Below are 27717 nucleotides of genomic sequence, written 5' to 3'. Positions count from 1 at the left end.
GCATGATAGCTCTGAGACAGTGCTGATGGAGAACGAGATTGAGTGAGTGCATATGGCAGTTCATTTGTTCAGATCTCCAGATATGCCTGGAACAGCTATCTGAGGACCATTGTATATCACAGAATTATCTGTAATCCTGGGTAAATTCAAAACATGAAAGATGAAACTTCAGTCAGAATCCAGGTAGCATGAGTCTGAGTTGGGTACGGTTAGGTTAGAGGAAAGGTTAGAATGGAAATTCCATCAGAGAGAGCAGCAGAATTTTGTCAAGGTGGGAATATCTGGAAAAGATGTGGCATCGAGTTAAATACTAAACTAAAATAGTGAACTGCAGTGCTGAAGATCAGAAACAAAAGCAGAAATTGCTGGCAAAAACTCCGGTCTGGTAGCATCTGTATGAGGAAAAGCAGCATTAATGTTTCAATTGGGTAACTCTGTCAGAACTCCTGTTTTTCTCTCATGCACTCTTCCACTCGTGGAGTGAAAATTTAGTTTTTGGTTTTGTAAAGATAATTCAGCAAAGTGCTAGTGTCTTTAAGATGGCTTATTCCCGCCTAACACTTGCCAGCTTTTTAAATATGTTAATGTTTTAGTCGAAGTACATGCTCTTCATCCATTCTGTATAATAATATGGCATGTATATTTCTCTTTCTGAATGAGCAATTCTCTAAAAGATATGTCTTGAATATTCTTCAATGGCTAATAATTGCAATGGAATTGAGATTTAGTGTTAAGTGGTTTAGAAATTATATAATCATTTAATGTAGTCCTTGCCTTAGATTTGCAGTAACATCCATTTGCATGTGTTTAAAAAAAACTGCATTGAGTCCTTTTGAGACATGATGAAGAACTGTTTTAATACAAGTTGTGTACTTTCAATGTTGCACCTGCTCTTGTAGCTAATTTGTTTTCTCTTTTTTTAAATCAAATCCTCTGTTCCCTGACTGCTTGCCTGTTAACCCTGCGTGTGGCACTTCTGGTTCTAATCCTGCTGTAATGCTTTATTTTTCTCCACCTGTGACTGTCGACCTGATTTATAGCACCAGGTAGGAGAATCTGCCTGCTTCTGCTTTGCTTATTGGGGGTGGGCACTTCAAACTGGCTGTGGGAATGTCTTGAATAATTGAACTTTGGACCTAGTCTTTTAATTAGGGGAAATTGTGTTGAGATCTCAAACAGTGTAATGTTTTGTTGCTGTATTTAGTTATTCAGGTTTACAAGTTCAATTGACTACTGAGCTGATGTAACCTTGTGTCATTTTAAAAGATTTTCTGAGTCCAGTTCTAAATCTTGAATTGAGAGAGATCAAATGTTCCTTCCTTCCAGACCAAGGAAGAACAGTCACAGATCACCAGCCAGGTAACTGGACAGATTGGATGGAGGCGTGAAGGAATTAAGTACCGGCGAAATGAGTTATTCTTGGATGTTTTGGAGAGTGTCAACCTGCTAATGTCACCTCAAGGTAAGTGATACATAGGTGCTACGACTATAATCTGAGGGTGAAATTCAGTTCTTTCCTTTTTTTGCTATCCGTGTTAACTCAACAAATTCTACTAATGCCATACTTCAAGTTGATGTAGTGTATTTTTAATTCTGAGGCTGTTATACTATCGTTAGGGTCACAGTAAAGTTGTATTTGTGTCAAGTTTTCTGACTGTTGTGCAATGCAGTGTCATGGGCATGCTGTCCTTTAGCTCAGAACAACACCTTTTTAGTAGACACTGCTGATACCTTCCCCACTCTTCAATGTTATCTTTATAGAGCCAGCATTCATTTAATGATGACAAAAGTCTAGGAAGCCAGATATTTATGGTTGGGCCATTTGAAGAAATGTGTGTTGGCAGTGTTTCGAATATTTTGTGCAGTATTTAACTTGATTCATAGTTGATTTCTAAAAATGGCAAGGGCTGACAAATCCAGAAGTTGGTAGGCAATGTGTGTTTTTATGTGCTAAAGACCTGTTGAAATACATAGGCATTTCTGCCTTAATTTGTCACATTGAACAAATGCTATTTGGTCAGTGTCAGAAAACCAAATTGGGCCTAGCATATTAGTTTGAGTGTGATGGTTGCTTTAAGTACAGATTTGTGGCTGGAAATAGAGCTGACAAATCCGCATCTCTAGAAAGAAAATACTAATTAAAGTATTTCAGCTAGTGTATCCATCATCAGAACTGATGGGTGAACTTTGGATGTATGCAGTGGAGATTTGCATTAGGAATTTAAGCATGGATATATTTGGTTTGTGGTGGGAGGGCAGGGGAGGTGAGACAGTTTATAGGCTTAAAACTTGTTCTTACCATTTAGACTAAAATGTAATATTGAATTATAGAATACATTTGCTGCACACTAGAAAATAAGCCGAAAGGCAGGGAGGCATCAGGCCACAAAAGGGAGAACCCAGGATATGCAGAAGATAAAAACACTATTCTCATCGTGATAACAGGATGCTCTAAGGCAATTAAGAACATTTGCCAACATCAATGAATCTGTGTAAACAGACACAAAGTGATAACATTCACGGCTGTTCCCTTTTGAAATTAATGACCGTGTTTGATCATCTTGTAAGCATGTCAAAAGCCTTGTAACTAACGGTCCTGTCCTATCAATTATCATGGATTCTTATTCCCTTTGCAAGCTAGACCATGCAGAGGGGGAAACATTTTTCTGTTACAGTCCCTGACTTGAGAGTTCAAAAGGACATGAGAGAGAGAGACCATTTTACCGCTGAGACTGCTGAAGCCAGTAGAAAATTAACTCTTTGTGCTTGCTTGCTGTGGACTGAATTTAATTTCATTTTGGGACTTGATGATTTTGAGTAGCCGTCACTGATGATGAAATGCAAACTCTGCAAAAGATAATATTGAAATTTTAATTTACTTGCTGTTTTTACAGACTATGACTGCCCCACTCTAACTAGTCAGATCTTATGTCTTAATGAATTTGAATCACAACCTTGAAAAGAGAACATGTTTTAACTCGAGTCTAATGAATCATTTAAAGTGCAACCCTAGGGTAACATTTCAGTCTCAGGTACAAAATGATTCAGTGCTTAAGATAAAAAGCAGGAGTCTGCTTCTAGCTTAAAAATTATTCTAAACCTAACATTGAAAAGATTCTGATACAATCTGTCAGGAAGCCATTTTATGGTCAAAGTCTGCCCTCTTCACTAAGAAGCCATTTTGGAAAACAATAGTATCTGATATGCAAGCTGTGCAAGGTTAACTTATGACCTCTCCCACTTAGCTTACACTGGTAATTCTTTATGATAGAAACTTACCTCGTCAACAAGTGCCTGACTTGACTGGATTTGTTTTTCTCACTTGATGGATGGCTAAGGGCCTGGAGGATTGATTGGTTAAGTGCACACAGACCTGTCAATTAACTCCTGTTCCTCACAAGTTATTGCCTTTCCACTGTTTATCTGTCTAATTAAGAATGTGCAGTGTTTTTGTAAACTTGTATGAAGAAATCCTGTTTGTGACAGAAGGAGAGAGTACCCTGTGAGGGCTCTATAAAGGAAGAGCTGTTGCCCAAAGGTTTTAGAACCTTAGTTAGCCTGGCTAATAGGTATTAGCGTTATGTTGTAACAGTGATGCTATTGGTAAATAAAGGGGAAGACTAAAATTAAATTTAAACTTAACTGTCTATAAGAGGTTTTTATTCCAGGCGATTAAAGAGTACGGTTGCCAGGACAAACCGAGAGGCTTATAGGTCTGAGTCCACAAGGGAATCTGAACTTTGACAGGGAGTGAGTGGTTGGTTTCAAGTTGAAGGAGTTACTCCCCAAGATGACAATGACATAGATGAAGATGTCAGTGGTGGTGAGAGGATCAGAGTATTGAAAGGAGACTGAAGGCGAAAGTAGCTCTTGGTGATAAACTAGATGGAAAGGGTGTAAAGATCCAGTTAAAGCTACACAGCCTGTGCTAAAAATCAGTGTAACCAGTAGAGAGGAAAAGAAATGCTGCAAAAACGTAAAAATTTGAAATTTAAGGATAATTCCCTGATAATTATTAGATAAAGGATGTGAACCCAAAATAACAATGTGTCAACCTATGAGACACAGACTTCAATTAGTCTGCCAATATTTTGATGTATTTTAACTAATTACACTTTCTAATCTATTTTATAACAGATGCTGTGACTGCATTCTCCCTGCACTGTCCCTACCTGCAAATGATCTTTTAAAAAATGTTGCTTCCCACATTGAAACCTGTGTCCTTTCATGTTTCAGGTCAGGTTCTAAGTGCTCATGTCTCAGGTAGGGTAGTAATGAAGAGTTACTTGAGCGGAATGCCAGAATGCAAGTTTGGGATGAATGACAAGATTGTTATCGAGAAGCAAGGCAAAGGAACTGCTGACGAGAGTGCGAAAAGGTTAGGAATATGAAGTCTTCGAGAACATTTAACTTGTAGTTCAAACTACCCATAACAATAGAGGTTTTGTGTGGAAAGCTCTGCTCTTATTTTAATTCCTGACTGATTTTAATCCCTTGTGAAATTTGATGGTAAGGTGGGTTTTGAGAACTGTTTATTTTTATTGGGTAAATCCTGATGTCTTTTACAACTAGCATCCAATAAGATGTTTAATGTATGAACTTGACACATTACCCTAGAAGCTTTGCAATCAAATCCTGAAATGTTTGGATATCTTTTGAAATGATATTGGTGCCTGTGCTAAACTTCACAATGTGTGCGGTCCTAGTTCCATGCATTTCTGCCAAGAAGAGAAATCAATCAAATAATCAGCAATTGTGTAACCAGTAGCTGAATAAATCAAAAATATGATTGGCTGTTTCTATTACATAGATCTGCTTACTTCTGGTCTTTTGATGCTTTCCATTATTGAAAGTATATTGAACTTGTATTGATCTAAAGCGTGATTTGGAGGAGCCTGTGTTGCACTGGGGTGGACAAAATTAAAAATTTTTTAACATAAGGTTATAGTCTAACAGGTTTATTTGGAGGTACTAGTTGTCGAAGTGCTGCTGCTTCACCTGAAAAAGCAGCGCTTTGAAAGCTAGTGCCTCCAAATAAACCTGTTGGACTAGAACCTAGTGTTGTGATTTTTAACTTGATCTAAAACGAGAACAGAAGTTGTTGTCGAAATCTAGCAGGTTTGGTAGCATCTGTAGGATGAAAGCAGAGTTGATGCTTCAAGTCTGGTGACACTTCATCAGAACTGAAGAAGTTTGGAGAGTCACTGGACTTGAAGCATTAACTCTGATTTCACCCCGCAGTTGCTTATAGACCTGCTGAATTTCTACAGCACTTTCCTTTTGTTTCAGATTTTTGACATCTGCAGATCTTTGTTTTATTTTTGTGTTGATCCATACCTCCTCTTGTTGGTAGCAGAAACTGATAACAAAATCGCTGGTCTTAATATGCAGTTGAGTGGCTGTATCTATTGAGTCAGCTAGCATCGTTGTCCAATAGAGTAAGTTATGAATTAAGTTTGTCATCTTTGGCTCTGCAATGTAATGCTTTCACCTTTGTGCAAAGGGAGAGATCTGGCTATGATATTTAATTTTGTCCTTATTTGTACATGAGATTATTTTATACTTCTATCCCTGTCTCTTTTTTTTTTGTCTGCAGCGGTAAACAATCTATAGCAATTGATGACTGTACATTCCATCAATGTGTGCGGCTCAGCAAATTTGAATCTGAAAGGAGCATTAGTTTCATCCCACCAGATGGAGAATATGAACTTATGAGGTAAGTAGCCAGCAATGTGGAGAACAAAGAGGGCTGGTGAAAGCATGTGCAGGGAATAGCTTCAGAATTCAAAGGAATTTTCATGTTTGTACAGCTGATTCTAAGCATTTGACTGCTTTGGTACTGTAAATGAACGCTGAAACTGGTTTGTTATAGAATTTCAAATTCTTGTAAGTAATTTGATAGATAAAACAATATGATTTTGTTTTCTCTTCCCATCATACTCTAGAAAATTTAGTTTGAACATAAGATATGTAGGTAAATTTGTTGACTGACTTGTTGCTCCAGTTTAAACTAGGTCACTTAATAAACTGTCAGCATTAATTAGAATTGGAGTCATTATGTCACAGATTTGGGATATTCTGTCCTTTGGATTCATGCTGACTGTCTGTCTGTGGCTGTACTAGCCTTGCACAATTTCTTTAACCCTTTTAACCTTATTAGGCCCAACCCAACCTCTTACTATTTATGTGCATGTAGGACATTTTTTGTTACCTTAAAGTAATAATGGGATTAAAATTCATATGTAATTATGAAGAGAATAGCTAAGATAGAATCAGGGAGGTTGTTTCTCCTGGTGGGTGAAACTAAGAACTTTGGCATTGTTCTAAATCTGCTCCCCCTTACTTTGAGGCTGAGTTTGGGAAGAACTTCTTCATCCAAGGGTTGTGAATCGGTGGAATTCACTGTCTCAGTGAAGCAGTTGAGTCTATCTCGTTGAATGTTTAAAGGCAAAGATAGATTTTTGAAAAGCAAAGGAATTAAGGGATATGGTGAGCAGGGTGGGTAAGTGGGGCTGAGTCCACGAAATGCTCAGCCATGACCTTAATGAATGGCAAAGCAGGCTCTACAAGCCATCTGGCCTACTTCTGTTTATGTTCTGATATTCAGAATTGAAGTGCTTGGTTAATTCCTACTTGAGTGCTATCACTCAGGCAACTAGGCACATGCTTCATAAATACTGTTTAACAGCATCTCTGATACAGTTAATATCATCATACGATGAAGTAGTGAGAATTTAAGTGACTTGACATTAACATTAATCCAAAGAACCAAGAAAGATATGCAGCTGTTTCCTGAAAAATATCAGATTAAATAACGTTCACTTTAATTAATAAAAGCTAACCTTACTATCCTAAAATTGCAGATTAGCATAGTTGTGTTCAGTATGCAATCAGCATGTTGCTGGTAAGTATTGATATTGCCCTCTGAAATAAGCATTAGGTGTACAGCTTGCCTAATGAACTGACAATAACAGTGCATTATTAATCTGTGTAGAGAATTCAGTTCACCATAGGCAAAGTACATGCAAGGGTGACCATTTGGCTCATTTTCCTTTCTTGTGAGGATCAATGATTGTTTCACTACACCAGCAGTGATTTGTTCTGGCTGTAAAAGATCAAGCAACTAAATGGGTTGGTGTTGCAAATAATGTTTTTGGGATGAGGGAAGAGCCATAATCCTGTTAAGACTTCGAAAATTTATTGCCTTGAGGGCAGAGTCAAGAAGAGAAAACACTCTGCATTTATTTTCAACCAGTTTGTTCAATATTGAATTGTTTTCTTGAGGTACCGAACCACTAAAGATATCATCCTGCCATTCCGTGTGATCCCATTGGTCAGAGAAGTAGGTCGCACTAAACTTGAAGTGAAAGTTGTGATTAAATCAAACTTCAAACCATCCCTGCTGGCTCAGAAGATTGAGGTAAAGGATTTCCACACAGTGTTACTCTTTTCTTCATGTTTCCTTAGCTTTTATGTGCATTGCCTTACAATGTTTGAGGTTTTAGAGTTAATTGCACAAATTGATGTAATAAATTCAGCTCTCGCATTAATCAAGATAAACTTTGATCATTTTTTATTTTTCTGCAGTGCTCAAGCATTGTCTCAGGCTTCCTTACTACACCTGAGTGCATTACTTAAGTCAATGTTTATAGGATTGTAGAAAGCACCATCCTCTAATGAAATGCTTAACTGAACTTTTTTATCTTATCTGGCTTTTCACAAAAGATCTCTGTATTCTAGCCATTTATCTCCTTATCGGTTCTAGTCACAATGATTATGAAAGGTGTTCCATTTGTGCTTGTACCTTCACAACCACAAGATTTGGCAAAGCACTTCACATCCATTGAAATATTCTTGAATTGTGGTCACTTGCAATTGTATGTAAAGCCACATGTAATTTCCAGGCAGCAGTTTAGACCAAAATGGTACTAGGTTTTCTTCAATTATGTAGGTTAAAGAATGAATATTTGCCAGAGCACTGGGTATTGAGCATGGTATTTATTGTTTCAGTAGTCCAGGGCCAAGGCTTAACTGTTCAGCTAACGGAGGGCACTTCTGAAGATGCAGTGCTGCTCAGCTTTTACACTGGAATGTCACCTTGCATTGCATACTGGAGTTGAAAGGCAAGCATGATAACAGTGAACCACGTGCAGCACCATATTGGTCATGGTCTGCAGTTAGTGGTCGTCTGCTATTGCTGTTTGGTTACTGTGCTTGCTGACAGGGTAAGAACTGCTAAACTGAAAATTTGATTTGCTTTGAAATACCCTGAAAGTTGTTGAACAAATGCAACTATTTCTCTGTTATACGCTGTAGTCAAGAGTTCTTGTGAGATTTCATTCAACATTATTTTACCTTTTAGGAAGGTTGCCAGATTTTGGTGCCATGATTTACTGAAATGGTATCAGAAATGTGAAAGACAGCAGATGTTTATCCTTTAGAATAGAGACAAGTAAGGGGAGATTTACATGAGGCATTCATAACTGAGGGAGGTTGACAGAGTAATGGGCAAAACAAGAATCCCTGTTGCCACTGGCAGAAAAACCAGTAACCAGAAGATGCTGATTTAAGTTGGAAGAGATGTGGAGGAGAGTATGAGTATTTTTAAGCCTCAGTTGGAGAGCATATTTGGTTTATTTAGAGGATAATTTTGCTGGTATGTCATGCTTTTATGGGGTTTACACCACAAGTTACGATTGGGGTGTGATCTGAGTTTGATTTTCTGCTGAACAAAATGTTTCAGTAAAGCTACACTAATTATCTGACTTGAACAGCTGATATTCAATTGGTTAATGCTCTCACTTGAGAAGCAAATCTGACCTTGCTGTTGTAATCCTTCCTCTTTAATCCTGACTCTCCAGCATTGAGCGAAGTACACTGTGTTGTGATTTTGTTCAATCTCCATGTATGTTATTGGTTCAATATGTCGGCGGTCAGTTGGGAATTGGCATCTGCTAGAAAAGAGCTGTGTACAGTTTATTTCTTGGCAACTGCCTGGGTTTACAAATTGAGCCCATATTTCTGAGAGAGTGCCATTTTTTTTTGCCGATTCAGCAAGCTTCTGCATGCTGTCCTGAATGCTATTCTTTGTTTTACTGCTGCCTGATCAACTTTACCATCAAGATCGATTTTGAAAAAAAATGTAGCTTGATTATTAATACTTACCCCTCTAGAACATTTAATTGAATTTTAAATATATGGAAGAGTGTACAGACATGCAAGTTAGAAACGGTTGTAGGCCTTTTGGCAGCTCTGGTTTGCTCCATCATTTAATAAGACCATGGTTGATCTGACCTGAAATCCACATTCCTGCCTTCCTCCGATAGTTTTCTACTCTTGCCAAGATTCTGTTCACTCCTGCCTTCAAAATATTCCAAGGCTCTACTTCCACTGCATTTTTAAGGAAGGGTTCCAAAGACTTAGGACCTTGTGCAAAAAATGTTTTCCTCATCATTGTCTTAAGTGGGTGAACCTTTATTTTTAAATAGTGACCATCTAGTTTTAGACTGTCCCACCAAAGGACTGGGGTGTACAATGTTCTTTCCATGTCCACCCTGTCAAGTCTGTTCAGGATCTTCAGTTTGAATCAACTTGCTTCTACTCCTCTAAACTCCAGTGGATTCAAGCCTCGATGTCCTCCTTTTCCTCATAAGGCAAGCTACCCTTCATCTAGTAAACCTTCTCTGAATTGCTTCGCAAAGTTTGCATCCTTAAGTCTTGCATGTTTTGCCTCTGTTACCTTTTTTGCCTGAATTACTGATTTTATGACGCTTGGATAATAAACATAGCGGGTTTTAATCTGAATTATCAACATCGTTTCACCATCATCTTACACCGACTAAACTCACCTTCCCACCCCCAAACTGTAACATAAGCTATCCACTGCACACTTCACTTCAACTCTGATGAAGAGGCATCTATACTCGACACGTTAGTTCTCTCTCGCGCGCGCTCTCGCTCTCCTCAACTTCCCCCTCTTCCTGTGGTCTCCCAGCATTTTGTTTTCAGTGCAGAGTCCAGCATCTGTAGTAACCTTTTCCTGCAGGGTCTATGCATGTTATTGGATCAGTGGGAGTTGTGCATGTCTGCAAATGGTTGACATTAGTAAAGTTATGATGCCACTTTCAATTGAATAGTTTATCTGTAGGCATTGTAGTTGTGTTCCATGCTTAAAGGAGCAAAAACATTTGTCATTTCACTTTTTAGCGCTTGTCCAAAGGTACTATTGAGGATGAAACTTGTTTAATTCATTAGGAGACTTGACGAGGTTCCTCATGATAGACTGCTTAGCAAAGTTAGGCCCTGTGGAATAACAGGGAGAACTATCCATTTGAATACAGAACTGGCTTGAAGGTAGAAGGTGGAGGGCTGCTTTTTAGACTGGGGGTCTGTGACCATTGGTGTGCCACAAGGATCAGTGCTGGCACCACTGCTCAATGCTTTGGATGTGAATATGGAGGTATAGTTAGTAAATTTGCAGATGATACCAAAATTGATGGTGTAGTGGATAGCAAAGAAGGTTACCCCAGAATAAAATGGGATCTTGATCAGATTGGCCAAGGAGTGGCAGATGAAGATCATTTTAGGTAAATGTGAGGTGTTGCATTTTGGTAAGACAAATCAGGGCAGGACTTATATACTTAATGCTAAGATCCTGAGGAGTGTTGCTGAGCAAAGAGACCTTGGAGTGCAGGTTCATAGTTCCTTGAAAGTAGAGTCGCAGATAGATAGGATAATGAAGAACGTGTTTGATATACTTGCCTTTATTGGTCAGTACATTGAGTATAGGAATTGGGAGGTCATGTTGCAGCTGTAAAGGTCATTGGTTCGGCCACTTGTGTGCAATTCTGATCTCTCTGCTGTAGGCAGGATGTTGTGAAACTTGAAAGGTTCAGAAAAGATTGACAAGAATGTTGCCAGGGCTTGGAGGTTTGAGCTAAAGTGAGAGGCTAAATAGGCTGGGGCTATTTTCTCTGGGATGTCTGAGGCTGAGGGGTGACCTTAAAGGTTTATAAAATCATGAGGGGCATGGATAGGGTAAGAAGACATGGGTTTAAGGCGAGAAGGGAACAACTTAAAAGGGACCTGAGCAGTAACTTTGTCACCCAGAGGGTGGTGCATTACGGAATGAGCTGCCAGAGGAAAAAGTGGAGGCTGGTACAATGACAACATTGAAATGGCATCTGGCTGGGTATATGAATAGGAAAGGTTTAGAGGGGTATGGGCGAAATGCTGGCAAATGGGACTAGACTACATTTATTTAGGGTATCTGGTTGGTATGGGCGAGTTGGACTGAAGGTCCATGTTTCGTGCTGTACACCTCTGACTCTGTGACACTCTCCTGAATGTCAGTGTGAGTGTGTCAACATCAAATGGACAGCAGCAGTGCAAGAAGACTGTTTCCCACCATGGTTCGAGGGCAGCTAGGGATGGCAGTAAATGCAAGTGAATAAAATAAAATACATAAGCTTCTAGTTAAACCCGTAAGTAGTTTTCCTCTACCACAATAGACCAAACAGATTCTGTAGATCCTTATACTGATCCATAATACATACCCCATGATGAAGTGCAGGCTTGGTTTACCTGCTCATATAGCGACATCCTCCTTGCACCTCTTGACCAAAACATGAAAGCTTTGTTGTTTTTATTTAGGACTAATGTGCTGATGAAACTTGGGTCCATTAGCATCTGTGGAGAGAGAAACACAATGTGTCAAGTTCACTAACTTCTTCAGAGTCCCTTAGTCCTTGTATCATCAGTTAATGAAACGGCTCTTTTTTTTGTTTATCTTCTCTACTCTTGTTATAATCTTGACCACCTTGCTAAAATGACTGCAACTTATTTCTCATTCCCGCTTGCTCCGATAACCTCGGTCTCTTATTTACTAAAATATATCTGCCTGTCCCTTAGAAATAGTTAGGCTTTTCTTCAAGATTGAGAGGTGGCATGCCCAATATTTATACGATCTAGATGGTATGAGTAAGTTCCATGGAGTCTTGGAAGCTGTATGGAATGTTTAATGCATGCTGAGAGGTTCCATCAATATCATGGCAGATGAAAAACTCCTACCTCAACAGATTTTTGCATGCCCTCATAATTAGATTAGATTAGATTAGATTACTTAGTGTGGAAACAGGCCCTTCGGCCCAACAAGTCCACACCGCCCCGCCGAAGCGCAACCCACCCATACCCCTACATCTACCCCTTACCTAACACTACGGGCAATTTAACATGGCCAATTCACCTGACCTGCACATCTGGACTGTGGGAGGAAACCGGAGCACCCGGAGGAAACCCACGCAGACACAGGGAGAACGTGCAAACTCCACACAGTCAGTCGCCTGAGGCAGGAATTGAACCCGGGTCTCTGGCGCTGTGAGGCAGCATTTTACCCTCTCAAGTTGCTTATCTCGGTGTCCTGATTTAGGAGGCACCCACCAGTCAGTCAACAGTGCTGGACAAAAGTTTTTACTGAACGCTCTGTATATTGAAATGGTACAACCGAATAATTCCATCCAAAATATGGCTTGTTACTAGAATGGTACCAGGACTGAGGCACACGGTCACGTGAGGCTCTGGAGAAACTGGGATTCTTTTCTACAGAGTAAGAAGATTCGGGCAGTTTAAAAGTCCCTGAGTTAGGGAATTTAGCTCAAATAAATAAAGAAAAACCTTTCTTGGACAGTAGAGTCAGTAACCAGAGGACCAAGGTTGAAGAACTGGAGAGGGTCAAGGGATGGGTGAAGGGAACAAGGTTGGTGCGAATTTTATTTATGCAGCAAGTTACTTTGATCTCATTATTTGAAAAGGAAAGGTTCACTCAGGAGAAGGCAAAGGAGTGGCATTCAGTGAATTGCTCTTTGAGAGGACCTGCATAGAAATGACCTCACTGAAAGGCTGGTTATAACATTGGAGACATTCTATAATTCCAGAAATAAACTTCCTGAAAGTCCTTTGAAAGCGCATAATAAGTTTGCTAACTTTCAAAAGAAAATAGGTAAATACATAATGGAAATAAAAATGATAAAGCTTTGGAAAGTATGGCAATGGAACTAATTGGATAGTTCTTTAAAAGTTCTGGCACAAGAATAATGGGCTGAATGGCCTCATGTAGTTCTATATGATTCCATCATCCATGACTCAGTTTCATGGCCTTGAGGATCTGACAATCTCAATCTGATCATACCACCTTAACTTTAGGTAACCACTACAACAGGCCCATCAAGCGATGGTGGGTGCTAGCTGATACAGTCTTCAAATCCAACAGCATGAAATGCTAACGAGCCCACAATGAAAATTTAAACAGTTCCACGTGGACAAGCCTTATGGCATGACCTTTTATAGTGTTGATTACTGCATTCTATTGAAGTTAATAACAGAACCTTAAAGTTATTGCTGTTTAAGCTAAATAAGTTATGCAGATTGAATGTGACTGCACTGTTTTCATAGAATCTGTTAAATTCTCCTGTTAATATCTCCTGGAGACTTTCTGTAATGTGCTCATAACTTGTGTATGTGTGCCTTAATTTTACATTCAATAGCATGCTCACCTAGCTAAATAAGACTTTTGCTCCATTTCCATTGGCCAGCTACTCCCTCTCTCCCTATCATTTTGTTTCCTGCCATGAAGACATGAGTTTCTCAATTGGACACAGTCCCCTGTGCATTGGCCATTTCTGATCTGTTGAGTAATTTTTAGCAAGCTGTCTGATTGCCAGGAGGTGTTCTAAAGTGGAATCTAATGCTGTTCCTTTCCAAAAATACACACTGTTCACTGATCTGTGAGATTCTCTGAACCAGTGTCATGAATCTCGGCACTGGTGTTGAGGGGTTATTACACTGGGCTGAGTGGGTTGGGGAGCATAACTGGAACTTTTCTGTTTTAGTGAGGTCCAGTTTACTCACTGACCAGCTGAGCCAATGAAGCCGTTCCAAAGAGCATCTACATTGAGAAGGAAAAATGCCATGGCAGTTTCATTGGAGTACATTGAAATAAGCTCAAGGATTGATCAGTAAAAAGGGGGCTTCATATTGCCTCTTTCAGAATCTCATTACACTTGTAGTTTTCTCAGTTTTTGAGGATGGATCACAGAACTGAAAAATTACCTCTATCTTTCTCCATGGTTGCTGACAGACCTGAGTATCTCCAATCTTTTCTATTATTTTTAGAACAAAGAACATAGAAAAGTACAGCATAGAACAGGCCCTTTGGTCCACGATTTTGTGTCAAGGATTGATCCTAATGTAAAATAAGAAAACTTACTCTACGCACCCCTCAATTCACTGCTATCCATGTGTATGTCCAGCAGTCGCTTAAATGTCCCTAATGACTCTGCTTCCGCCACCACCACTGGCAATGCATTCCATGCATTCACAGCTCTCCGTAAAGAATCTACCTCTGACTTCACCTCTAAACTTTTCTCCTAATATCTTAAAAATATGACCTCTCGTGCCAGTCAATCCTGCCCTGGGGAAAAGTCTCTGGCTATTGTATCTATTCCTCTCATTACCTTGTGTACCTCGATCAGGTCACCTCTCTTCCTCCTCCTGTCCAGAGAGAAAAGTCCGAGCTTAGTCAACCTCTTTTCATAAGGCAAGCACTCCAGTCCAGGCATCATCCTGGTAAACCTTTGCACCCTCTCCAAAGCCTCTGTATCTTTCCTATAGTAGGGCGACCAGAACTGGTCACAGTGTTCCAAGTGTGGTCTCACCAGGGACTTGTAGAGCTGTAGCAAAACCTCGCAGCTCTTAAACTTGATCCCCCTGTTAACGAAAGCCAAAACACCATAAGCTTTCTTAAAAACCCTATCCATTTGGTGGCAACTTTGAGGGATCTATGTACTTGCACACCCAGATCCCTCTGTTCCTCCACACTACCAAGAATCATGTCTTTAATCCCATATTCAGCATTCGAGTTTGAAAATGCATCACTTTGCATTTATCCAGGTTGAACTCCATTTGCCATTTTTCAACCCAGGTCTGCATCCTGTCTATGTTGTGCTGCAGCCTGCAATAGCCTCAATACTATCAACAGCACCTCCAAACTTTGTGTTGTCTGCAAATTTACTAACTCACCCCACAAATTTCTCATTTAAGTCATTTATAAAAACTACAAAGAGCAGAGGCACAAGAACAGAGCCCTGCAGGACCTCACTCAACACCGACCTCTAGGCAGAATACTTTCCATCTACAACCACTCTCTGCCTTCTGTCAGCTAACCAATTCTGAATCCAGATAGCCAAATCCCCCTGTGTCCCATACCTCCTGACTTTATGAATGAGCCTACCATGAGGAACCCTATCAAATGCCTGGCTGAAGTCCACATACACCACATCCACTGCTCGACCTTCTTTGCTAGAGAAGTGATTGCTGGGCCTCTTGCTGAGATATTTGTATCATCGATAATCACAGGTGAGGTGCCAGAAGTCTGGCAGTTGACAAATGTGGTGCCACTGTTTAAGAAGAGTGGTAAGGACAAGCCAGGGAACTATAGACCAGTGAGCCTGACCTCTGTGGTGGGCAAGTTGTTGGAGGGAATCCTGAGGGACAGGATGTACATGTATTTGGAAAGGCAAAGACTGATTCGGGATAGTCAACATGGCTTTGTGCGTGGGAAATCATGTCTCACACACTTGATTGAGTTTTTTGAAGAAGTAACAAAGAATAGTGATGAGGGCAGAGCAGTAGATTTGATCTATATGGACTTCAGTAAGGCATTCAGCAAGGTTCCCCATGGGAGACTGATTAGCAAGGTTAGATAACATGGAATACAGGGAGAACTAGCCATTTGGATACAGAACTGGCTCAAAGGTAGAAGACAGAGGGTGGTGGTGGAAGGTTGTTTTTCAGACTGGAGTGCCACAAGGGTTGGTGCTGGGTCCTCTACTTTTTGTCATTTACATAAATGATTTGGATGCGAGCATAAGCGGTACAGTTAGTAAGTTTGCAGATGACACTAAAATTGGAGGTGTAGTGGACAGCGAGGAGGGTTACCTCAAATTACAACAGGATATGGACCAGATGGGGCAATGGGCTGAGAAGTGGCAGATGGAGTTTAATTCAGATAAATGCGAATATTCTATGTTGGGATATTGCGTGCAATTCTGATCTCCTTCCTATCCGAAAGATGTTGTGAAACTTGAAAGGGTTCAGAAAAGATTTATAAGGATGTTGCCAGGGTTGGAGGATCGGAGCTTCAGGGAGAGGCTGAACAGGCTGGGGCTGTTTTCCCTGGAGCGTCGGAGGTTGAGGGGTGACCTTCTAGAGGTTTACAAAATTGAGGGGCGTTGATAGGATAAATAGACAAAGTCTTTTCCCTGGGGTCAGGGAGTCCAGAACTAGAGGGCACATAGGTTTAGTGTGAGAGGGGAAAGAAAAAAGAGACCTAAGGGGCAACTTTTTCACGCAGAGGGTGGTACGAGTATGGAATGAGCTGCCAGAGGATGTGGTGGAGGCTGGTACAGTTGTAACATTTAAGAGACATTTGGATGGGTATATGAATAGGAAGGGTTTGGAGGGATATGGGCTGGGTGCTGGTAGGTGGGATTAGATTGGGTTGGGGTATCTGGTCGGCATGGACGGGTTGGACCGAAGGGTCTGTTTCCATGCTGTACATCTCTATGACTCTATGACCTGTCTTGTCACCACCTCAAAGAACTCAAAGATTTGTGAGGCATGATCTGCTCCTCACAAAGCCATGCTGACTGCCTTTAATCACACTATGCTTTTCCAAATAGTCATAAATCCTATCCCTCAGAATCCTTTCCAAAACTTTGACCACAGACATAAGACTGACTGGTCTGCAATTGCCAGGGATTTCCTTATTCCCCTTCTTGAAAAGAGGACCAACATTCGCCTCCTTCCAATCCTCTGGTATGACACTCGTGGAGAGTGAGGAGGCAAAGATCTTCACCAGAAAAGATTTTTGGTCAGTATTTGGGAGAAACAGTACACTATCTGAACAAAATTGAAATAATTTTTTTGTAGCTGAAATTCTTTAATTTAAAAAAAATCCTGCTGTGACCTGCTAGTTCAATTTCATTTTTCTCAAGAGCTCGCTCCCATTACAGAGAGTTTATACTGCTGTTTCATGGAAACAGATGATTTTTCTCTTGCCAACTTTTACAATGCTGAGCTTTGTTTGGAATCTTCTAGTTGGATCTGAAGTTTGCATGACATTCAAACATACCCAGAAGCTCTATGTTGTGCTTTTGATTAAATATACAACTGGAAGAAATTGAGGTTGTTGAGCCCAAACAGTAAATCTGGCTTAAAAAGCAATAATGATAAATATATCAGCAGGTCTGCCAACAGATGTTCATGTCAGGGTTAGTGTTTTGAGCGTTAATTCTAATCAAGATCTCCGCTTGAAACTTCAGTCCTTCTATTCTCCCCCTCTGTACTGACTGACCTGTTGTTCATGATTGGCAGGGAAGGACAGAGCTAGAGCCTGATCTTTATGCACTTAAGCTTTTATTTGCATAGGTGCACATTATAAATGTGGAATTCTTTACCAGCTACCATAATTTCTGTTCCTATTTAAAAGCAGTACTGATTAATCTGGAGTTAACATTCACCTGCTGGCATACCATAATTAATGTCAGAGAAAAAAATAGAAATTGCTGGAAATGCTGAGCAGGTCTGGCAGCATCTGTGGAGAGAAATCAGAGTTAAGGGTTCATCTGAGGAAGGGTTACTCAACCCTGGGTAATCTGCTTATTGGAGGGTTTCAACGGGCTGAATGGCCTGCTTTCACACAACAGAGATTTTGTGATTTCTTTCTCCGTTTTAGAACTCTAAAGCAACTGACCCTCTCAGCACCTTCCCCACCTTTTTAGGGCCAGGCTTGACTTTGGGTTCAAATGTACTTCTCTCTCAGCTTTTGTGATCTGCTTTAAAGGTCCTGGCTTTTCCTATGCTTTCTGTGTGTACTTGGCTCTTGGTTTTTCTTTTTAACAGCTACTGCAGTACAAACTATCTTGTTCCTGAGGTCTGTCAGTCAGCAGTGAGAATTCTCTTCCCATGTCTCTTCAAACTTCTATCCACCAGAAAAACTTTGCAATAAAACAGTTTTTAAAATGCTCAAAATGTATATACCAGTCGGATTCTCTAAAGAAAAAAGACAGATTGAGAATTCCGATTTGTTACATTTCAGCAGAAATGAAGGGTTCTGAAATTTTGCTGAATGTTACTCTAAAAATATCAGTGAATTTACAGGTATTGACTAGCCTCATGTCTCTACCATTTTGTGTTCGTTTTCATTCTTCTCCTTTTCTCAGTTACAATTTTGCTTTACACGTTTTACTACTAATTTGTGTCATGACAAAGTACTACTGATGTACAATTTTAATACGAATGACCCATTGCTGTACTAGTTGGAAATTTTCAAGTCAGGCACCATCTGTTTAAAGATAGGACTAAGAGTTATAAGTGGTTGACTTTTGTCAAAGCTGGGAAAATGTTAGTGTAGCAGCAGGGAAGATTGGGAGCAGAGCCAAAGGCAGAATCCATAGTAAAGTGGAAGCAGGAGAAATTAAATGATGAGAATTGATGGTGGAAGGCAAAAGGACAAGTAAAAAGACCAAAGATAAGTCGTGAATTATAGCAGCTGAGTTGATATAGAGTTTAATTATCTGATCAATGATGGTAAACTTGATTCCACCCACTGTAGCCCATGACGAGGAGTATGTGGTCATTTTTCTCAACCGTGTCAGTTTACTGAATTTATTATTGCTGACTAGTTCTTCTGTATCCTGCAGGTGCGTATTCCAACCCCACTCAATACCAGTGGAGTACAGGTCATCTGCATGAAAGGGAAAGCAAAGTACAAGGCCAGTGAAAACGCAATTGTTTGGAAGTAAGTGACCTCTTAAAATGCGTTTAGATTTTGTTCCTGTCCATTGTACTGTAGTGCACTGCAGCAGTTACAAAATAGTTTACCGGGAGTTTCAGATAAAATTGAATTGTAAACCAATGTTACAATCCTTGTAGAGAACAAGAATTTTTTAAAAAAGTAATATGAATATCATTGAACAGAACTATATAATTTTATAGCTTACGATTTATTGTACTAAGGTAAAAACAATGACTGCAGATGCTGGAAACCAGATTCTGGATTAGTGGTGCTGGAAGAGCACAGCAGTTCAGGCAGCATCCAAGTAGCTTCGAAATCATTGTACTAACTCCACTTCGCATTAACCAAATATTACTTAGTAGGCAACTAATACAGAAAGTGTATTTTCACAATAAACTCAATGATAGTTGAAAATCATGTGTAACATTTATACTAACTATCACCCTCTGCTGCTACTTAGCCTTCTGATTACATCCCGATTCCTCTGTGATTCACAATGCTCTCTTTCTCCCTGCTGTTATGACAAGGTCAATTTCTGAGACTGAGACATAGCAAGGAGGTCCCAGTATCTTTCCTTTTATCAATCGGTGTTGCTCAAAGTCTACTGTTCATCTACTTTTCCTTCAGATTCTAGTGTCTTTCATCACTTAATTCAAGCTGTATAGCAACTTTTTATCTCAATTTGTGCAGTTATAATGCAAGTGAGAGTAAAATGAGTGTTCCAAATTTCTTGACACCTCACCAAATTGCAGTGCTGTTTGAATAAAATGATCATTGAGGAGCTGTTTCGTATGTGTCAAATGATCACAACTGCTGACTTTAAATGATTGTTTTTAGTCCATGGAAACCTCTGGTATTAAATATGAATATTGAACGTTAATCACTGCCCTGCTCAGAAGTATCCTGGCAATAAGCCACTTGATCAGTTCTCCTTAGTATAATCAAACTGACTTCGAGCAGCAAGGTATTTTCTGTTGGCTCTTGGATCTTTATATCTCCATTGGCCCCACTTTTCAAACGGGCATTCACTTAGTATTCTGTTGGTGGTAACACAAAAAGCTGGTCTCTTTCTGGATCTCGGGATTGAGAGTCTTAAGTTTAACAAGACCAGCTGGTCTTACGTTTTGACAATACAAAAGCTAGTACTTTGTTTGGGTTTTGGTCTCTACTTGTGTCCTCTTGGCAACCAAATCACTAGCTTGTTCCTGGGTGATTTTCAATATAATTATTATCTGTATCAGAACCATTTTAAAATATCATACATTCACAGCCAGTGAAAATACCAAATTTAGACGACAAATCTACAATAAATAATGATCAGTCACAGAACAGGTTAGACTTAGACCCACACTCCTGAAACTTGCCCAGCAGTTGTACAATGTAAGAACCAATGCTGCATATTTAAATTTCTGAACCTTAAGCCCTTTGAGCTCAATTAGAAGACAAATTTGTACTGTGCATGTGTGTTCACTGGGCACTGTACTAAGTCTCTTGAATGGAATACTAGCTTACCAGCATACTAAGAAACCTTCATTGCATCCTGAATTTTACCTCTGGTTCTTGGGATCAATGCACACACTTCATCATTTAGTCCCTCTCTTAAAATATTTGGGAAAAATTTTGTATTCTTGAATCATTAATGGCAACCAGAATTGACAACGATGATAATCCATTATGTTTGCTTTTTAACAATATTAGTGGAGTCAAGCAGATACTAGATAGCTCTTGTACAGGTCTTTGGGGAAATATTCCTAACGTGCAAAAGTACTCTCATTCAGTAAATTGCTCTGCATATACCCTTTGGCTTGGATTGGGTTTTTTTTCTGACCTGTTTAAGAACAATCTAAACTGGCAAAGTTTAGTTTTAAGCACATTGACATTCGTGGTGCTGTTTGATTTGAAGCAGTCATATGCTCTGTGTAGTCATTCCTACAAACGAAAAAAGATCAGTATTGAGTCATATGAAGCAACATTTAGTTGGAAGAGTTATTGATTGTTGCAGTGATAGCAACTCCACTTTTAAAATAGAAGTATTTAAAGAGAACTAATTCTTTTTAGAGTGAGCTAAACTATGAAGCCTGATATGTAAAACCAGTTCTGTCAAGGTCACTCTTGAGTTAGAGGAACTGGGTATTATGTAGACCATTAAGACTATCTGGATGCCTGAGCATAGTCCACCATTGATTGAAGTTGTGGCAAATGCTGTACCACAGCTTACATTTCTTCTGAGAGTTCTTTTGGTGAAATGCTAATGTCCCTACCTTTGAACCAGAAAGCCAGGTTCAAGCATCAGCTCCAGGGATGGGCCATAACACAACTAAGCAGGTTTATTTAAAAAGTGCAGGAAACCTGCACTTTCCTACTCTATGCCGTATCTTTTGTTTCTTTGTGTCCAAATGCCTGACAATCACTGACTTGAATGAACTTGATGACCAAGTGTTTATAAGCATTTACAGCCCACTAGTTATAGAATTCTGAAGGTTCACAATGTTTTGAAGAATTTTCTCCTATCTCAGCCGTAATAGCTAACCTTCTTACAAAGGCTTTTCCTCCTCTTTTGAGATACTTGAGCAACGTCCCACCATTTATATGCCTAAACCCTGAAGGGGTTCACTTTTATTTTGGGAGAGAGAATCTCTCATTCTTCTAAACTCGTTTCATAAAAGGGGCAGTTTACTTGACAGCTTATCACAGGGTCATCTCCTCATCTAGGAATCATGATGAATCTTTTCTGTGAAAATTATTTCTATTCCTAAGTGAAGTTAACAAAACATCTACACAAAACTCAGGTTATAGTCAGTAATTGTAGTTAAATGCTAGCATAGGAATTACTTTCCTGCTTGCTTTACAAGCATGTTAACTTTATGTTCCATGTACATGTTTGTCCGGATCCCTCTGGGCATTGTTTTGAAAAATTGTGTTAAAATAGATAACTTCTTTTTTTTTCTACCCTACTCTGCTACATTCCTATCTAAGCATAGTCATAGAGATGCATGAAAACAGACCCTACGGTCCAACCCATCCGTGCTGACCCGATATCCCAACCCAATCTAGTCCCACCCGCTAGTACCCAGCCCATGTCCCTCCAAACCCTTCCTATTTATATACCCACCCAAATGCCTCTTAAATGTTGCAATTGTACCAGCCTCCACCACTTCCTGTGGCAGCTCATTCCATACACATACCACCCTCTGCGTGAAAAAGTTGCCCCTTAGGTCTCTCTTATATCTTTCCCCTCTCACCCTAAACCTATGCCCTCTAGTTCTGGACTCCCCAACCCCAGGGAAAAGACTTTGCCTATTTACCCTATCCATGGCCTTCATAATTTTCTAAACTTCTATGAGGTCACCCCTCAACCTCTGACGCTCCAGGGAAAACAGCCCCAGCCTGTTCAGCCTCTCCCTATAGCTCAAATCCTCCAACCCTGGCAAATCCTTGTAAACCTTTCTGAACCCTTTCAAGTTTCACAACATCTTTCCGATAGGAAGGAGGCCACAATTGCACACAATATTCCAACAGTGGCCTAACCAGTGTCCTGTACAGGTGCAGCATGACCTCCCAACTCCTGTACTCAATATTCTGACCAATAAAAGAAAGCATACCAAATGCTGCCTTCACTATCCTATCTACCTGCAACTCCACTTGCAAGGAGCTATGAACCTGCATTCCAAGGTCTCTTCGTTCACCAACACTCCCTAGGACCTTACCATTAAGTGTACAAGTCCTGCTAAGATTTGCTTTCCCAAAATGCAGCACCTCGCATTTATCTGAATTAAACTCCATCTGCCACTTCTCAGTCCATTGGCCCATCTGGCCAAGATCCTGTTGTAATCTGAGGTAACTTTCTTTGCTGCATCCTTGCATTTGCAAATCAGTTTTCTTCACTTAATTTTATATCATCATTTTTTTAATACATTTTAGTCCCCTCGTCCTGGACATTGATATAGATTGTAATTAAACAGGGTCCCAGAATTAATCCTTGTGATGCCCCACTGGTTACAGTAAGTTGACTTGCAAATGACTTGTGTTCCTGCGCTCTTCTGGGTAAACCAATCTTCAATCTGGATTAGTGGTGCTGGAAGAGCACAGCTGTTCAGGCAGCATCCAACGAGCAGCGAAATCGACGTTTCGGGCAAAAGCCCTTCCTGATGAAGGGCTTTTGCCCGAAACGTCGATTTCACTGCTTGTTGGATGCTGCCTGAACTGCTGTGCTCTTCCAGCACCACTAATCCAGTATTTGCTTTCCAGCATCTGCAGTCATTGTTTTTACCTCAGTCTTCAATCTGTACTGCTGTTACCCAATCCAATGAGCCCTCATTTTATTGCAGCCTCTTGTGCAACACTTAGTGATGGTTCCATTCTGTTGACTGTGCTAGTTATATTGTCACAAATTTTACAAGCAGGATTTCTTTGTCCATGTGGATTCATGATTTGTGTTTGAAAAAATGTCTTGTTGAATTCCTGGCATTTCACCAATACCAATGTCATACCAACTGTCCTGTTTCTTGTGTTTTCTCACACCCTCCCATTCTTGAAAGCAGGCTTATATTAGAACCTAAAGAATTCTGAAAGATACTTCTTTGTACAGTACTGGTAGTCAGATGGCTGAAGCCCTATATGATGAAAAATGTTGTACTTTCTGATATCATAACTTAGATTTGGAAAACAGGAGGTTACCTTTCATTATTTCTCCTTCAATTATGTTTGCAGGATTAAGCGAATGGCAGGAATGAAGGAATCTCAGATCAGTGCTGAGATAGAGCTTCTACCCACTAATGACAAAAAGAAATGGGCTCGACCACCTATCTCCATGAACTTTGAGGCAAGTACAGTTATAACCTGCAGAGCACTGAAGTAATATATATTTTATTAATCTGATGCTAGAGATTTGTGTATCTTTACGGTGGCTCAGTGGTTAGCAAAGCTGCCTCACAGCACCAGGATCCCAGGTTCAATTCCCACCTGGGGCAACTGTCTGTGTGGAGTTTGCACATTCTACCAGTATCTGCTTGGGTTTCCTCTGGGTGCTCCAGTTTCCTCCCACATTCCAAAGATATGCATGTCAGGTGAATTGGCCATGCTAAATTGTCCATAGTTGTTAGGTGTCTTAGTCAGAGTGGGGTGGGTTACACTTCGGAGGGCCTGTTTCCACACTGTAGGGAATCTAATCTAGTCATTTACTCCCTTGTATTTTTCTTTAACCTTATATTAAATCCCCTGTTCCTGTCTTTTAAGGTTCCCTTCTGTGATTTTGTCCTGTGTTTCTATTTTGGGAAATTGAACACTCCTTTCTCAGTTATTCCCTTATGATTTGCTATCACTTCATAGAACCAGGATCAGGCCAACCAGTCACTGTTCATTTCAATTCCCCCACTGGGTGGCACGGTGGCACTGCTGCCTCAGTGCCAGGGACCCAGGTTCAATGCCAGCCTCTGGCGACTCTGCAAACTCCACACAGACATTATCCCCGTGTCTGCTTGGGTTTTCTCTCGGTGCTCCCAGTCCAAAGATGTGCAGGTTAGGTGAATTGCCCGTTGTTTTAGGTGCATTAGTCAGGGAAATGGGTCTGGGTGGGTTACACTTCGGAGGGTCGGTGTGGACTTGTTGGGCCAAAGGCCCTGTTTCCACACTGTAGGGAATCTAATCTAATCTAATCACTTCCCCCTCCAGCGTGTCTATCCTTGGCCGCCTCCATTACTGCAGTGAAACAGACCACAAAGTTGGAGGAAGATGATCTCATCTTCCACCTGAGCAGTCTACAGCCTGGAGGACTTAACATTGAGTTCTCCAATTTCAAATAACCTTTCCACTTATCCTCTGGCTACCTTTCCAGCGCCACCTCCTTCCTTCTATTCCATCTCCTGCCATCTAGTTTTTGTCTTCCAACCTCCAGCCTCGTCCCATGCCCGGCACTTACTGTCCTCCCCACCTCCTTGACCTGGCCTTATCTGTCCATCTTGCTTCCTACCGATCTGCTCCACCCTTCCCACATACCTATCACAAGTTCAACCTGCATCCACCTATCGCTATCCCATTTATCTTTCCCCAGCCCCACTCCCCCGTACTTGTTTCTGAGCTCCATTACCCCTCCCCATGCTGATGAAGGGTCTTGACCCGAAACATCAACTTCTCCACCACCTGATGTGCCATGTTCTTCCAGCCTCCTGTGTCTGCTTTGGATTCCAGCATCTGCAGGCTTTTTGCCTCTAATCAGTTCTTCAGTCTGTTCTGTCATTTGTTTTGTCTATGTCTGATTTTAAGTCTCTGTCTGCCCTTGACTCTGTAACTTTGATACCCTTACTAACAAAGACCTTTGACAGTCTTTTGAGGTAGAATGTTCCAGACTTCCACCACCTTTTATGTCCTGATTTTTCTGGCCTAGCCCCTAAATAAGGGCAGCATGGTGGCTCAGTGGTTAGCACTGCTGCCTCACAGTGCCATGGACCTGGGTTCAATTCCCGCCTCTGGCAACTGTCTGTGGAGTTTGCACATTCTCCCCGTGTCTGTGTGGGTTTCCTCCGGGTGCTCCGGTTTCTCTTCTCAGTCCAAAGATGTGTCAGGTGAATTGGTCATGCTAAATTGCCCATAGTGTTAGGTGTAGGGGAATGGGCCTGGGTGGATTGCTGTTCAGAGTGTCGGTGTGGACTTGTTGGGCCGAAGGGCCTGTTTCCACACTGTAGGGAATCTAATCTTTTTTTTTAAAAAAACTGGGTTTTAATTTAAGTTCTAGTTATCCTGGTGGTTTCTACACTTGTGTATTATGTTTTTAATGAGTCCACCTTTTACTATTCTTTCTCGATTATAAAATGTTTTGATATTAGCTTCAGTATACCTTTTTCCATATTTCCAGCTTCCTGCAAGATTTTGATTTTGAAGTGTCACAGCTATCTGATGTAAATGTGTATTTTTATACCATGTTTTATGTATTCGCTCTGTCCCATTATTCTGTGCAGGTCCCATTCGCTCCATCTGGACTGAAGGTGCGGTACCTTAAAGTGTTTGAGCCGAAGCTGAACTACAGCGATCATGATGTGATAAAATGGGTCCGGTACATTGGGCGAAGTGGCATCTATGAGACCAGATGCTGAAAGCAGGGTTTAACCATTCGCCCCCTGTGGCACCCACTGAAACACATCGGACTCTCTCTCTCCTTGTTGGTTTGCTACATGGTGCACTTGACATTGCCTAGGAGATGGCAGGAGCCTCATTTATAGGGATGTGGTTGCACCACCGACAATGGAGATCCAGTCGATCCACAGTCCTGCTTTTGCCTCATTTTGGTTGATTTTTATTGTACTCTCATTGACAACGCCCAGCGTTCAAAGCAGCTCCTGTTCCATGTCCCACTTCACATTCACCTCATAAAATGTATTTTCCAACTATATATGCGTATTGTAGTTCCATAGAACATAGAATGTAACTGGACGTTCCTGGTAGAGATTGAACTGTGTACTGATAGCAATGTTGTAATGACTGTTCTGTGCAATCAAGAGGCACTGCTGGTCCTTCCTTCGAGCTGTGGTTGAATTGCCGAAGTGTCTTTTTTAATTATTATTTCTTGTGACCAAAAAATTCTTGTCAAAGTGTTGCTACTTGTTTTTGGTTAACGCAATGGTGAGAGAGAAAGAGAAAGAAAGCATCAGTTCACTGGCTGAGTTTTTGTTTTTTGCAAAATCTCAAGCAGCTTCTTTCAGAGATAGCGGGTAGGCAAGGGCTGTATTCGGCAGACAGCACCCTAAGCTAGGACATCATGAATGATTAAAATCCAAAGTACTTGGGCAACAGCCCAAGGGTATTTCTACATGAAGGTAGCTGATTTGAGAGGAAAAATACGTACTTTATCCATTTGAGAAATGATATGCTTGTATACATCTTGACTAATCCCACTATAATGACCAGGATCTTTATTCAGGAAGGACAATGTGAACCAGAGTGACTCAATTTTTTAAAAAGTTGGTTATTTGGCTGTCCCATCCAGTGTACGTGACATTTTCTCACTTTCCCTAATTGGTCACTCTGGTTTTCACTTGATTCCCCTCTCCGTGGAACTAATTGGTGCACATAACTTTACATTACAGCACGAGAGTTTGCATATTCCTACACAGGTCTACTAACAGTGGACCTGAGCTCTGTGTGAGAGATCATGGCGATTTCAGTCAGTCGATCACCTAACCCTGCATCAATTTTAGAGGAAGGATGTCTTACAAGGACAAGTGTGGAAGACTCTCGCCTGTAAATCCTTTTGCTCAATGGTGTGATCGCTCTTTGGCAACTTTTGTGATCGTCCAGTTAATATTAATAAACCATACAGAATCAGTGCAGGTTGTTGTTATTTTAAAATTTAAATTGTGAAATTATTTACATTATAATCTCTCTACTCAAAAGTAAACATCAGTGCCTCATTTTGCACAGTCACCCTGCAAGCTATCCTCTTTGCATTTCAGTTATCTGAAGACTTCAGGATTTTGTGACTGTCAGGGAATATGGAGTAGAAAGAAGGAGGACTTGAGATGTAGATCTGTCACAGAATCCCGACAGTGTGGAAGCAGGCCATTCAACCCACCAAGTCTACATTGATCCTCCAAAGAGCATCCCACCCAAACACACCCCCTACCCTATCCCTGTAACCTTGCATTTCCCTATGGCTAATCCACCGAAACCCCACGTCTTTGGACTGTGGCAGGAAACTAGAGCATCCAGACAAAACCCACGCAGATAATGTGCAAACTCCAAACAATCACCCAAGGCTGGAATAGAATCCAGATCCCAGTCAGTGTGAGGCAATAGTGCTAACCTCTGAGCCAATGTTGTAAGAGTTGATTGAACAGTGAAAATTCATGAATCCTGGGACATCTCTCCTGCTT

At 40.6% G+C, this 27717-nt stretch overlaps 1 protein-coding gene across 4 annotated transcripts in view; it reads left to right on the top strand.

Annotated features, from left to right (window-relative positions):
• The window catches only part of LOC140478768 (AP-2 complex subunit mu), a 74126-nt gene extending 46956 nt beyond the window's left edge, over nucleotides 1-27170 (top strand). For all 4 annotated transcript variants that reach the window (XM_072572119.1, XM_072572121.1, XM_072572120.1 and 1 more), the window contains 7 exons: nucleotides 1327-1462; nucleotides 4237-4378; nucleotides 5597-5716; nucleotides 7285-7420; nucleotides 18759-18856; nucleotides 23564-23675; nucleotides 25807-27170. In XM_072572119.1, the coding sequence (XP_072428220.1) occupies nucleotides 1327-1462; nucleotides 4237-4378; nucleotides 5597-5716; nucleotides 7285-7420; nucleotides 18759-18856; nucleotides 23564-23675; nucleotides 25807-25941 (879 nt within the window). In that variant the 3' untranslated portion in view covers nucleotides 25942-27170. The remainder of the gene's footprint in view (nucleotides 1-1326; nucleotides 1463-4236; nucleotides 4379-5596; nucleotides 5717-7284; nucleotides 7421-18758; nucleotides 18857-23563; nucleotides 23676-25806) is intronic.
• The last annotated feature ends 547 nt before the right edge of the window (nucleotides 27171-27717 follow it).

This window comes from Chiloscyllium punctatum, chromosome 6 (assembly GCF_047496795.1).
Source record: "Chiloscyllium punctatum isolate Juve2018m chromosome 6, sChiPun1.3, whole genome shotgun sequence".
NCBI lineage: Eukaryota > Metazoa > Chordata > Chondrichthyes > Orectolobiformes > Hemiscylliidae > Chiloscyllium > Chiloscyllium punctatum.
Note: the sequence above shows the minus strand (reverse complement) of the source record. Positions and strands in the feature narration are given on the sequence as shown.